At 65.0% G+C, this 13,714-nt stretch overlaps 1 protein-coding gene across 1 annotated transcript; it reads right to left on the bottom strand.

Moving 5' to 3' along the window:
* Window positions 1-261: 261 nt before the first annotated feature.
* Window positions 262-10,262, bottom strand: PEA15 (proliferation and apoptosis adaptor protein 15). Its single transcript, XM_085560675.1, has 4 exons — window positions 10,173-10,262; window positions 4,875-5,048; window positions 4,026-4,181; window positions 262-2,139 (listed from the first exon to the last, which is right to left on the bottom strand). Exons 2-4 carry the CDS (start codon window positions 5,044-5,046, stop codon window positions 2,075-2,077), a joined length of 393 nt encoding a protein of 130 aa, XP_085416801.1. The 5' UTR covers window positions 5,047-5,048; window positions 10,173-10,262; the 3' UTR covers window positions 262-2,074.
* Between the last annotated feature and the right edge of the window lie 3,452 nt (window positions 10,263-13,714).

Raw genomic sequence — 13,714 nt, 5'->3', positions numbered from 1 at the left:
GGGATTTGGGGTGGGGGAGGGAATTTGGGGTGGGGGGACCCCCAAAACCCATCCCGACGTTGGGGGGGGTCAAAAATATCAATTTTTAACCAAATCCAGCGTTTTTCACAGAGATTTGGGGACAATAAATAAAGGAAGGGGGAGGGGAAGGGATAAATTTTGGAGGGGGGGGCACAGGGAGAAATTTTGGGGGCACAAAAATAAATTTTGGGGGCACAAAAATAAATTTTGGGGGGTTTTGGGGACACACGAGCCGGCGGCTGCTGCGGGTTTTAGCTTTTATTAAATAAAATATATTAATTAATTAATTAACATTTAATTAACTCTGCTGCCCCTCCCCCCATCCCCTTGGGTTAGTAACTAAACCTGAACCCCAAAAAATCCCCTCCCCCCCCCCAGCCCAGTTTGGTACTGGGAGAACCCCCCCAAAAAAAATTCATTAAAAATTGGGATTTTGGGGGGTTTTGCCCCAGTTTTTGGGGTCGTTTTTGCTGCCTATCGCCCAAAAATGGGAATTTTGGGGGTTTTTTTCCTCCATTTTGGGATTTTTTATCAATTTTGGGGGGGTCACTGCTTTATGCCCCCCCAAAAATGGGAATTTTGGGGTTTTTTTTCCTCCATTTTGGGGTTTTTTTCCTCAATTTGGGAGGTTTTCCCCCAATTTTGGGGGGTCACCACTTCCTGCCTCCCCAAAAATGGGAATTTTTGGGGTTTTTTTTCCTCCCTTTTCAGAGGTCACCACTTTCTGTCCCCCCAAAAAAGGGATTTTGGGGTGGATCACCACTTCGTGCCCCCCAAAAATGGGAATTTTGGGTTTTTTCCCCAAATTTTGGGGGGCTCACCACTTTGTGCCCCCCAAAAATGGGAATTTTGGGTTTTTTCCCCAAATTTTGGGGGGCTCACCACTTTGTGCCCCCCAAAAATGGGAATTTTGAGTTTTTCCCCAATTTTGGGGTGTCACCACTTCCTGCCCACCCAAAAATGGGAATTTTGGGGTTTTTTCCCCAATTTTGGGGAGAGTCACCACTTTGTGCCCCCCAAAAATGGGAATTTTGGGGTTTTTTCCCCAAATTTTGGGGGGTCACCACTTCCTGCCCACCCAAAAATGGGAATTTTGGGGTTTTTTCCCCCAATTTTGGGGGTTTCCACAAAAATGGGAATTTTGGGTTTTTTCCCCCAATTTTGGGGGGTCACCTCTCGCTGTCCCCCCTCTTTTTGTCACCTCCTCGTCCCCTCCTGCCCCTCCCGGGGGGGTCCCAGACCCCTCCCCAAAATCCGCTCCGACCTCGGCGCCCTCCCGACCTCCCCCTGCCCTCCTCTGCCCCCCCCAAAATTTGGGGGTGCTCGTGACCCCCCCAAAATTGGGGTCGGGGGTCCCGATGCCTCTGACCCCCCAAAATTGGGGTGAGGGGGGTCTCAGGAATTCTGACCCCCCCCAAATTTGGGGTGTGTGGGGGGGGTCTCCGTCCCTGTCACGGACCCCCCCTCAAATTGGGGACCCCAAAATTTAAGGTTGGGGGGGGCTGAGACCCCCAAATTGGGGTGGGGGTCTCCCTGTGACCCCAAAATTTAATCGGGGGGGTTTTCTAAATAATTCTGACACCCCCAAATTGCGGTGGGGAGTCCCTGTGACCCCAAAATTTAGGGTGGGGGGGGGTCTGAGACCCCCAAATTGGGGTGGGGGTCTCCCTGTGACCCCAAAATTTAATCGGGGGGGTTTTCTAAATAATTCGGACCCCCCCGAATTGGGGTGGGGGTTCCTGTGACCCCAAAATTCAAGGTGGGGGGGGGTCCCCAACACTTTTAACCCCCCAAATTAGGCTGGGGGGGGGTTTGGTCCCATTTTTTGTGCCCCCCCTCAACTCCCCCACATTTGGGGGGGGTCCCCACCCCTCCCCATCCCCCCCCCCAAAATCGAGGCCTTTTTAGGGTGGGGGTCCCATGGGAATTCCCCCCCCCTCCCCCCCCAATTTCCCCGATTTTGGGGGGGGGTTCAGACGCTCTCGGTGCCCCCCCCCCCCCCCAGGGCTGGAATTTGGGGAGGGGGATTTGGGGGGGCTCTGGGGGCTCCTCCTCAGGCCTTTTTCGGGGGGGGGGCCAGTTTGATGATCTCCTCCTCCGAGGGCTGCCGGATGATGTCTGGGGGGGACACGGGGGGTCAGGGGGGCTGGGGGTGCTCCCCACCCACCCGGGGGTCCCCAAATCTGCCCGGGGGTCCCCAAATCTGCCCGGGGGTCCCCAACCCTTCCTGGGGGTCCCCAAATCTGCTCGGGTGTGCCCAGCCCACCCGGGGGTCCCCAAATCTGCCCGGGGGTCCCCAAATCTGCTCGGGTGTGCCCAGCCCACCCGGGGGTCCCCAAATCTGCCCGGGGGTCCCCAAATCTGCTCGGGTGTGCCCAGCCCACCCAGGGGTCCCCAAATCTGCCCGGGGGTCCCCAAATCTGCCTGAGGGTCCCCACCCCACCCAGGGTGTCCCCAAATCTGCCCGGGGGTCCCCAGCCCTGCCCGGGGGGGTCCCCAACCCTTCCTGAGGGTCCCCAACTTTTCCCGGGGGTCCCCAACCCTTTCTGGGGCTCCCCAACCCTTCCTGAGGGTCCCCAACCCTTCCTGAGGGTCCCCAACCCTTTCTGGGGGTCCCCAACTTTTCCCGGGGGGTCCCTGTGCCAGCCCTGGGCAGATCGGGGAGGGGTCGCTGTCCCTGCCTGGGGACAATGACAGCCCCGGTGTCCCTGTCCCCATCCCGGCTGGCCCTGGCCCTGTCCCTGTCCCTGTCCCTGTCCCTGTCCCTGGCCCTGTCCCAGCTGTCCCTGGTCCCCATCCCAGCTGTCCCTGCTGTCCCTGTCCCAGCTGTCCCTGTCCCTGTCCCAGCTGTCCCTGTCCCGGGTGTCCCTGCTGTCCCTGTCCCTGGTGTCCCTGTCGATGTGGAGTTGCGTTATGTATATGTTTTATTATCCCTGTATTATGTATTGGTTTATTCCTTTGTACCCCCGTGTGCAACTTGGTTTATCCCCAGTTTTCCCGCCTTGTCCTCCCTTCCCGCCTTCCCAGTATCTATCCATCACCCTGGAAGAGGCATTTTACCCCCCCCGGGTGCCTTGTCTATCACTCGGTGCCCCTTCCCATCCATCCAGAAGCTTCTACTCAGGGCACCGGGTGATTGGGCGAGGACCTGGGACTCCCCTCATATCCTTCCCCCATTGGACCCCACCATATCCCCCCATCCCGGAGCCACCCCCTATCCCTATCCCCATTGGTCGTTGGATACCCCTCCCTTACAGTTTATAAGCCAGTGCAAGCACCTTGTGCTTGTTCCTGTTGGCTGGCACCGTTCTAGGACATTTGGCCCCGTTGGGCTACAATAAACTCGGACTTAGCCCCCAGCAGGATCCGCTCTTCATTTACCACCGCGAGGCTTGCTAGCGCTGCCCGGAACCCACAAAGGCACTCTCCAAACCCCAGCTGGGAGCGGCGGAGGGTGCCTCCATCGCCTACTCTCGCCCCAGAGAACAGCTAGCCGGGGCTGAGACAAAGGGAACCGGGGCGGGAGCGCGGCATGTCCCTGTCCCTGTCCCTGTCCCTGCTGTCCCTGTCCCTGTCCCTGCTGTCCCAGCTGTCCCTGTCCCGGGTGTCCCAGCTGTCCCTGTCCCAGCTGTCCCTGTCCCTGTCCCTGTCCCTGCTGTCCCCGCTGTCCCTGTCCCTGGTGTCCCTGTCCCTGTCCCAGCTGTCCCTGTCCCTGTCCCAGGTGTCCCTGTCCCTGTCCCTGCTGTCCCAGCTGTCCCTGTCCCTGGTGTCCCTGTCCCTGTCCCTGGTGTCCCTGTCCCTGTCCCTGTCCCTGTCCCTGTCCCAGCTGTCCCTGTCCCTGTCCCTGCTGTCCCTGTCCCTGTCCCTGCTGTCTCTGTCCCTGTCCCAGCTGTCCCTGTCCCAGCTGTCCCTGTCCCTGTCCCTGCTGTCCCTGTCCCTGTCCCTGTCCCTGCTGTCCCTGCTGTCCCTGTCCCAGCTGTCCCTGTCCCCGGGTCCCCTCTCACCCTTGTACTTCTTGGCGCTGGGGATGCGCGTGAGCTTGGTGTCCACCTCGTCCTCCTCGGAGATCTTGAGCACCTGCGTGCGGTACTGCACCACCTTGGTGAGCAGGTCGGGCCGGCGCGAGATCTCGAAGATGTGCTCGATGTAGGACAGGTTGTCTGTGACACGGGGACAGCGCGGGGACAGCACGGGGACACACACGGGACACACACGGGACACACACGGGACACACATGGGACACGTGCTGGGCTCGGGCCACCCGCGCTGCGGCCGCGGGGGCCCGGAGGGGACAGGGATGGGGACAGGAGAGGGACAGGGATGGAGACAGGGACAGGGACGGGGACAGGGACAAGGACAGGCTCAGGGGACAGGAATGGGGACAGGGACAGGGACAGGGATGGGGACAGGCTCAGGGGACAGGGACGGGGACAGGGACTGGGCTCAGGTGATGGGGACAGGGACAGGGACAGGCTCAGGGGACAGGAATGGGGACAGGGATGGGGACAGGGACAGGGACAGGGACAGGCTCAGGGGACAGGGACAAGGACAGGGATGGGGACAGGCTCAGGGGACAGGCTCAGGGGACAGGCTCAGGGGACAGGGACAGGGACAGGCTCAGGGGACAGGGATGGGGACAGGCTCAGGGGACAGGGACAGGGACAGGGACTGGGCTCAGGTGATGGGGACAGGGATGGGGACAGGCTCAGGGGATAGGGGATGGGGACAAGGACAGGCTCAGGGGACAAGGACAGGCTCAGGGGACAGGGACGGGGCCAGCCCAGGGCCGGAGCAGCCCCGGGTGGCACAGGGAGGGGACAGTGCCGGTGGCACGGGCTGTCCCCGGCTCCCACCTCGGTCCAGCTTGCTGTGGCGCTCCAGGAAGGAGAACCAGTGGTGGCCGGTGGCGATGGCGTCGCCCTCCCCGCTGGGGATGTCCTCGCGGCACGCGGACTTGAGCTGCTCCAGGTCCTCGGCCGTGATGTTCTGGGCCAGCTCCTCCAGCAGACTGCGGTACTCGGCCATGGCTGGGGACACGGGGACATCAGGGACACTGGGGACATGGCCATGGCTGGGGACAGGGGGGACACTGGGGACATGGCCATGGCTGGGGACACGGGGACATCAGGGGACAGCAGGGACACAGGGGACACCAGGGACATCAGGGACGTGGTCATGGCTGGGGACACGGGGACACGGGGACATGAGGGAACACTGGGGACATGGCCATGGCTGGGGACACGGGGACATCAGGGGACATGGGGGACATCAGGGGACAGCAGGGACATGGAAATGGCTGGGGACATCAGGGACATTGGGGACACCAGGGAACATCAGGGACGTGGTCATGGCTGGGGACATGGGGACACGGGGACATCAGGGGACATTGGGGACATGGCCATGGCTGGGGACATCAGGGGACACTGGGGACATCAGGGACATTGGGGACACCAGGGACATCAGGGACATGGGGGACATCAGGGGACAGCAGGGACATGGCTGTGCTGGGCCAGCTCCTCCAGCAGACTGCGGTACTCGGCCATGGCTGGGGACACGGGGACATCAGGGGACACTGGGGACATGGCCATGGCTGGGGACACGGGGACATCAGGGGACACTGGGGACATGGCCATGGCTGGGGACAGGGGGGACATGGGACTTGGAGGAGGACGTGGCTGTGCTGGGGACAAGGGTGACACGAAGGACATGAGGGACATGGGGGACATGGCTGGGGACAGTGACATGAGGGACATGGCCACAGCTGGGGACAGGGGACACATGGGACATCAGGGACACCTTCACACAGGGGACACGGGACTGGGGCAGGGGTGCCATGAGGGACAGCGGACACTGCCACGGGTGACATGAGTGACATGGGACAGAGCCACGCGTGTCACCGGTGTCCCCAGCCTCGATCCCTGGTGTCACCCGTGTCCCCAGCCCCGGTCCCTGGTGTCACCAGTGTCCCCAGCCCCGGTCCCAGTGTCACCAGTGTCCCCAGCCTCATCCATTGGTGTCACAAGTGTCCCCAGGCTCAGCTGCTCGAGTCACGACTGTCTCCAGCCTCAGTCCTTGGTGTCACAACTGTCCCCAGTGCCAGTCCCCGCTGTCCCCGTGTCCCCAGCCCGGTCCCAGTGCCAGCCCAGCCCCGGTCCCGCTGTCCCCGTGTCCCCGGTCCCGCTGTCCCCGGTCCCCGGTGCCGTCCCGCTGTCCCCGGTCCCCGGTGCCGGTGCCAGCCCAGCTCCGGTCCCGCTGTCCCCAGCCTGGTCCTGCTGTCCCCGGTCCCCGGTGCCGATCCCGGTGCCAGCCCAGCTCCGGTCCCGCTGTCCCCGGTCCCGTCCCGCTGTCCCCGGTCCCCGGTGCCACTGTCCCCGTGTCCCCGGTGCCGATCCCGGTGCCAGCCCAGCCCCGGTCCCGCTGTCCCCGGTCCCCGGTGCCGGTGCCAGCCCTCGGCCGTCACTCGTGTGACGCTCCCGGGATGTGGCCGGGACCGAGCGGGGACCGGCGGCGGCTCCGCGTCCCCTCCCCGGTGCGGGGGGGCTGGCACGGACCCCCCTGACCCCCCCCGTGACACGGGGACACCGGTGGCACTGTCACCCCCCCGTGACACGGGGACACCGGTGGCACTGTCACCCCCCTCGTGACACGGGGACACCGGTGGCACTGTCACCCCCCCTTCGCACCAAGCTCACCCCAAATTCTGTGACCCCCCCATTCCCAATGACCCCCCTTTGCACACTCACCCCAAATTTGCACTCACCCCCCCAAATTCCCACTGACCCCCCCTTTCCACACCCCAAATTCCCGCTGATCCCATTCCACTGACCCCCCCTTTCCAAATTCACCCCAAATTCCCATTGACCCCTCCCTTGCACAGTCTCTCCAAATTCCCGCTGATCCCATTCCACTGACCCCCCCTTCCCAAATTCACCCCAAATTCACACTAACCCCCCCAAATTCCCACTGATCCCATTCCACTGACCCCCCATTCCCAAATTCACCCCAAATTCCCGCTGATCCCATTCCACTGACCCCCCCTTCCCAAATTCACCCCAAATTCCCTGTGCCCCCATTCCACTGACCCCCCCTTCCCAAATTCACCCCAAATTCCCTGTGCCCCCATTCCACTGACCCCCCATTCCCAAATTCACCCCAAATTCCCTGTGCCCCCCATTCCCCCGGCCCCCCCAGCCGGACTTTTGGGGGGTCTCATCCCTCTGTGTGTTTTTGGGGGGGGGGTCCCTGTGCCCCCCCCCCGCCGCTCCCGTTGCCATGGCGACGCCGCCGCCCACGCGGGGATGCGGTTGCCACGGCAACGCATCACCCGCCTGCCCCTCCCCCTCCCCAAAACCCCCGGGTGGGGGGGGAGGGCTTGGAGGGGGGGGGGGGCTCGGCGACCCCACGGACACGCGTGGAGGTGGGGGGGGCACACACGACCACCCCCAGCCGTGACTAACCACCAACAACCCCCCCACCCCTCCCACCCCCCACTCGTGACCGCACTTGGTAAACAACCCCCCCTCCCCCTCCCCTCCCCCTCCCCCCAGGAACAGACGCTCCCCCCACGCACGGACGCGTCCCCCCCACGCTCCTCTCCGACAACAACCCCTCCCCCCCCCCAAAACACCCTCCCCCCCCGCAGCCCCTCCCCCCGTGTCCGAGCGCGGCCCCTTTAAGGCTCCCGTGACTCAGCCCGGCCGGACACGGCGCCTTCCGCCGGGGGGGGAGGGCACCGGGACCCCCGCCCCTCCCCCCGTGCCCCGATCCCGCGGGGAATCCGCGGGAAAAGGCGCGGCGTGGGCGCGGGGCGGGGGTCGCGGGCGCTCCGTGGGACCCCCCGCCCCATTCACGGTTCTCATGCAAAGCGCCTCATGAATATTCACGAGGGGCGTGGCCCCGCGGGGGGGTTGGGGGGCGCGGGACACGGGTGGGACGGTCCCGTCCGGCCTTTGTGTCCCCCGTGGGGGGGCTGGGGGGGCGCCGATGCCATCGCTGTGCCCCCCCCCCCCCCGCGTGTTTTTGGGGTGGGTGGGGAGAGCGGGACGCGGGGGGAGGGTCCCCCACGAGCCCCCCCACGCAGCGTGGGGACAAGGGGCCCTTTGTGGCTCGGGGAGCGGCGCGGCCGCTCCGGCCCCCCCGGGACCCCCCGGCATGCGAGTCACGGCCCCGGCCCCACGGACACGGCCCGGCCCCACGGACACGGCCCCGGCCCCACGGACACGGCCCTGACCCACGGACACAGCCCTGACCCACGGACACGGCCCTGACCCACGGACACGGCCCTGACCCACGGACACGGCCCTGACCCCACTGTCCAGCCCCACGGACACAGCCCTGACCCACGGACACAGCCATGACCCACGGACACGGCTCCGACCCCACTGTCCAGCCCCACGGACACGGCCCTGACCCCACTGTCCAGCCCCACGGACACGGCCCCGGCCCCACGGACACGGCCCTGACCCACTGTCCGGCCCCACGGACACGGCCCTGACCCACTGTCCGGCCCCACGGACACGGCCCTGACCCACGGACACGGCCCCGGCCCCACGGACACGGCCCTGACCCACTGTCCGGCCCCACGGACACGGCCCTGACCCACGGACACGGCCCTGACCCACTGTCCAGCCCCACGGACACGGCCCTGACCCACGGACACGGCCCTGACCCACGGACACGGCTCCGACCCCACTGTCCGGCCCCACGGACACAGCCATGACCCACGGACACGGCCCTGACCCACGGACACGGCCCCGGCCCCACGGACACGGCCCTGACCCACTGTCCGGCCCCACGGACACGGCCCTGACCCACTGTCCGGCCCCACGGACACGGCCCTGACCCACGGACACGGCCCGGCCCCACGAACACGGCCCTGACCCACGGACACGGCCCTGACCCACGGACACGGCCCTGACCCACTGTCCGGCCCCACGGACACGGCCCTGACCCACGGACACGGCCTTGACCCACGGACACGGCCCTGACCCACGGACACGGCCCTGACCCACTGTCCAGCCCCACGGACACGACTCCGGCCCCTGCGTGTCCCCCCCGGACCCCGCCCTGCCCCACGGCCACCGCCGCCCCCCTGCCCCGCCGTGTCGCGGGGGTCCCACGCGTGTCGCGGGGGTCCCGCCCTGCCCCGGCGGCCGCAGCATCCCCGGGCACATCTGGGGCACATCTGGGGCACATCTGGGGCGCAGCTGGGCGCGATCCTTCCAAACCCCCCCTTCGCCCATCGTGGCTCAGCTTCCCCACGCGGGGCAGCTCCGTGGGACGGGGCACGGGTGGGGTGGGGGCGATGAGTCCCGGCCCCCCCGGTCCGTTCCCCGGGCCCCCGCCCGGTCCCGCGCGGGGATGCGGAAGCGGCGCCGCCCGCGGCCCAGTTTGGGACCAGTTTGGCCCCAGTTTGGCCCCCGCCGGCGGCGCGTGACCGCCTCACGCGCCCCGGCCACGCGTGGGACCCCCCCATCCCCCCGCCCCGAGATGTCCCCGGGCGTGTTTTGGGGTGGGGGGGTCACCCCAGTCCCGGGGGATGCGGCGGCACTGGGAGCACTGGGAGCACTGGGAGCACCGGGCGGCACCGCGGGGACGGGACGGGACACCCACGGGGGGGGACACGCGTGGGGTGGGGGTCCCGCGGCAGAGACGGGGGGGAGGGCGGCGCGTCCCGCGTGGGGAGCGGGACGGGGCCGCGGCCGGGGACTCGGGGCGATGGCGGGTCCCGCGTCCCGCGTGGGCACCGGGAGCCACCGCGCGTCCCCCCCGCGCGTGTCACGGGTTCGAGCCCCCCCGGCAGCGAAAGGGGAAGTGAAACGGCGGGGGGGGGCGCACCGGGGGGAGCCTGTCCGGGACCCCCGGCGCCGTTAACCCCTTCCTGCCCGCCCGGGGGGCATCAGCGGAGCGGGGGGATGCTCCGGTGGGCGTGGGGGGGCCACGCGGAGCGGGGGGAGGTCACGGCGGTGCGGGGCCCCGGGAGCGGCCCCGGGAGCGGCCCCGGGAGCGGCGCCGGGAGCGGCCCCGGGAGCGGATGGAGGCGGCGGCCGCGGGGTCCATCCGGTGCCGGGGTCGCTCGGCGGGGCCGGGGGTCGCTCGGCGGGGCCGGGGGTCGCTCGGCGGGGCCGGACCCCCCCACCGCCCGCACTTACCGGCCGCGGGCGCTGCCGGTGCCGGTGCCGCCGCTCGGGCTCTCGGTGCCGCCGCTCCGAGCGGGGGGGGCGGGGCTTAACGGGGTGGGGGCGGCGGGGGCGGGGCCGGGGGGCGGGGCCGGCCGGGAGGAGCCGCCCCCTCCCCCCCCCCGGGACCCCCGGGACCCCCCGGGACCCCCCGGGACCCCCGGGACCCCCCGGGACCCCCCGGGACCCCCGGGACCCCCCGGGACCCCCCGGGACCCCCCGGTGTCACCGCCCGGCCTGGGGGGGACACGGGACACGGGGGGGCGTCAGCACAGCCGGCCCTGGGGGGGGCGGGGATCCCAAACTGGGATCCCAAACTGGGATCTGGAACTGGGATCTCGTAATGGTATTCCAAACTGGGATCTGGTATTGGGATCCCAAACTGGGATCTGGAACTGGGATCTCGTAATGGTATTCCAAACTGGGATCCCAAACTGGGATCTGGAACTGGGATCCAAACTGGGATTTGGTACCGGGATCCAAACTGGGATCTGGAACTGGGATCCAAACTGGGATCTGGTAATGGGATCTCAAACTGGGATCTGGAACTGGGATCAGGTAATGGTACTCCAAACTGGGATCTGGAACTGGGATTTGGTACCGGGATCCAAACTGGGATCTGGTACTGGGATCCAAAACTGGGATCCAAAACTGGGATCAGGTAATGGTATTCCAAACTGGGATCCCAAACTGGGATCCCAAACTGGGATCTGGAACTGGGATCCAAAACTGGGATCTGGTACTGGGATCTCAAACTGGGATCCCAAACTAGGATCAGGTAATGTTATTCCAAACTGGGATCCCAAACTGGGATTTGGTACCAGGATCCAAACTGGGATCTGGTACTGGGATCTCAAACTGGGATCCCAAACTAGGATCAGGTAATGGTATTCCAAACTGGGATCTGGTATTGGGATCTGGAACTGGGATCTCGTAATGGTATTCCAAACTGGGATCCCAAACTGGGATCTGGCACTGGGATCCCAAACTGGGATTTGGTGCTGGGATCCCAAACTGGGATCTGGCACTGGGATCCCAAACTGGGATTTGGTGCTGGGATCCCAAACTGGGATCTCATATTGGGATCCCAAACTGGGATCTGGCACTGGGATCCCAAACTGGGATCTGGCACTGGGATCCCTAACTGGGACCTAGAGCAGGGATCCCATACTGGGATATGTCCAGAGTGGATCCAGTCCAGATCCACTCTGGGATCTGGCAATGGGATTCTGTACTGGGATCCCAAACCGGGATCCCCAACTGGGATCTCACACAGGGATCCCCAACTGGGATCCCCAACTGGGATCTCGCACAGGGATCCCCGTTCCCCTGGAGACACTCCCTGGTCCTCTGGGGGTTTTATGGCCTGGTCATTGTCATCGTCATCATCTTCATCATCATCATCGTCATCATTGTCATCATCGTCGTCGTCATCATCATCATCATTGTCATCCTTGTCATCATTGTTATTGTCATTTCATCATCATTGTCATTGTCATCATCATCATCGTCATCATCATCTTCATCATCATCATCATTGTCATCATTGTTATCGTTGTTTTATCATCATCATCATCATTGTCATCGTCATCATCATCATCGTCATCATCGTTGTCATTGCTGCCATCTTCATCATCGTCACCATAACTGTCATCGTCAGTCATTGTCACCATTGTCACCGTTGTCACCATTGTCACCATTGTCACCATTGCTGCCACCATCATCTTCCTCATTATTGTCATCATTGTCATCATCGTCATTGTCGTCATTGTCAGCCAGGATTGTCACCGTTGTCATCATCGTCATCGTCGTCATCGTCATCATCTTCATCATCGATCTCCATGTGGGGACACGGGGGGGACACGGGGGGGACATTGGGGGACACAGGGGTGGCACTTGGGGACACTGTGGGGGTGACACGGGGGTGGCACTTGGGGACACTGTGGGGTGACACGGAGGTGGGATTTGGGGACACTGTGGGGTGACACGGGGGTGGGATTTGGGGACACTGTGGGGGGACACGGGGGTGGCACTTGGGGACACTGTGGGGTGACACGGGGGTGGCACGGGGGGGGTCACGATGACGTGGGGTGTCCCCTGATTGTCCCCGAGTTTTGGGGGTCCCCGGGGGGGGATGCCGAGCCCCCCCCCCCCCCGGCCGTGCTCTGAGCTCTGAATTCCCCTGGGGGGGTTTTGGGGGGGTCAGGGGCGCCCCCAAATTTCACCCCCCCCCAAAAAACCGCTTCCCCCCCCCCCCGTGCTGCCGAATTTGGGGGTCCGGAGCAGCCGGGACTGGGGAGGGGGTGACGGGGCTGAGCCCCCCCGGTGCCGCCGCTCGGGGGTCCCGGGGGGTCCCGGGGGGTCCCGGGGGGGTCCCGGGGGGTTCCGGGGGGTCCCGGGGGGTCCCGGGGGGTCCGGGGGGTCCCGGGGGGTCCCGGGGGGTCCCGGGGGGTCCCGGGGGTCCCGGGGGGTCCGGGGGGGTCCCGGGGGGTCCCGGGGGGTCCCCGGTGTCCCCGGTGTCCCTCGGGATTGAGGCCGCGGGGGGGGGGGATGATCCGGGGGGGATTAAAACCGGGAATTTCCCAGCAGCACCCGCGGCTCTCGCCCTGCCCGGCACGGGGGGGCTCGGCCGCGCCCCTCCCCCACCCCGGGACCCCCCGGAGCGGAGGGGCACCCCCGGGGGGAAGGGGGGAGGGGAGGGGGGAAATCGACCGTTCCCATGGCAACGGGATCGCCATGGCGACGGGATCGCCATGGCAACGGGATCGCCATGGCAACGGGGTCACCATGGCGACGGGATCACCATGGCAACCACATCCCCTTGGTAACGGGATCTCCTTGGCAACCACATCACCCATGGCAACCACTGCCTGTGGCAACGGGATCACCATGGCAACCACATCACCATGGCAACCATTGCCTGTGGCAATGGGATCACCATGGCAACAGGATCTCCTTGGCAACATGGTCACCATGGGAACAGGGTCACCATGGGAACAGGGTCACCATGGCAACGGGGTCACCGTGGCAACGGGATCGCCATGGCAACCACATCACCGTGGCAACCATTGCCCGTGGCAACGGGATCACCATGGCAACAGGATCTCCTTGGCAATGGGATCACCATGGGAACAGGGTCACCATGGGAACAGGGTCACCATGGCCAGGAGATCGCCATGGCAACCACATCACCCATGGCAACCATTGCCCATGACAACCACATCCCATAGTAACCATCTCCCCATAGGAACCATCTCCATGGCAACCACATCCCATAATAACCACCTCCATGGCAACGTTGGAGGGACACTGGGCGGTTCACGGAGGGGGGCGGAATTTGGGGGGAATTTGGGGGGAATTTGGGGGGAATTTGGGGGGGATTTTGGGGGGATTTGGGGGGGATTTTGGGGAATTTGGGGGAATTTATGGGAATTTGGGGAAATTTGGGGAATTTGGGGAAATTTGGGGGAATTTATGGGAATTTGGGGAAATTTGTGGGGATTTGGGGAATTTGG

The sequence above is a fragment of the Lonchura striata genome, chromosome 25 (genome assembly GCF_050655825.1).
Source record: "Lonchura striata isolate lonStrDom1 chromosome 25, ASM5065582v1, whole genome shotgun sequence".
In the NCBI taxonomy this organism is placed as follows: domain Eukaryota; kingdom Metazoa; phylum Chordata; class Aves; order Passeriformes; family Estrildidae; genus Lonchura; species Lonchura striata.
The sequence above is the reverse complement of the archived record's forward strand: the minus strand, read 5'-3'. Positions and strand labels throughout refer to the sequence as shown.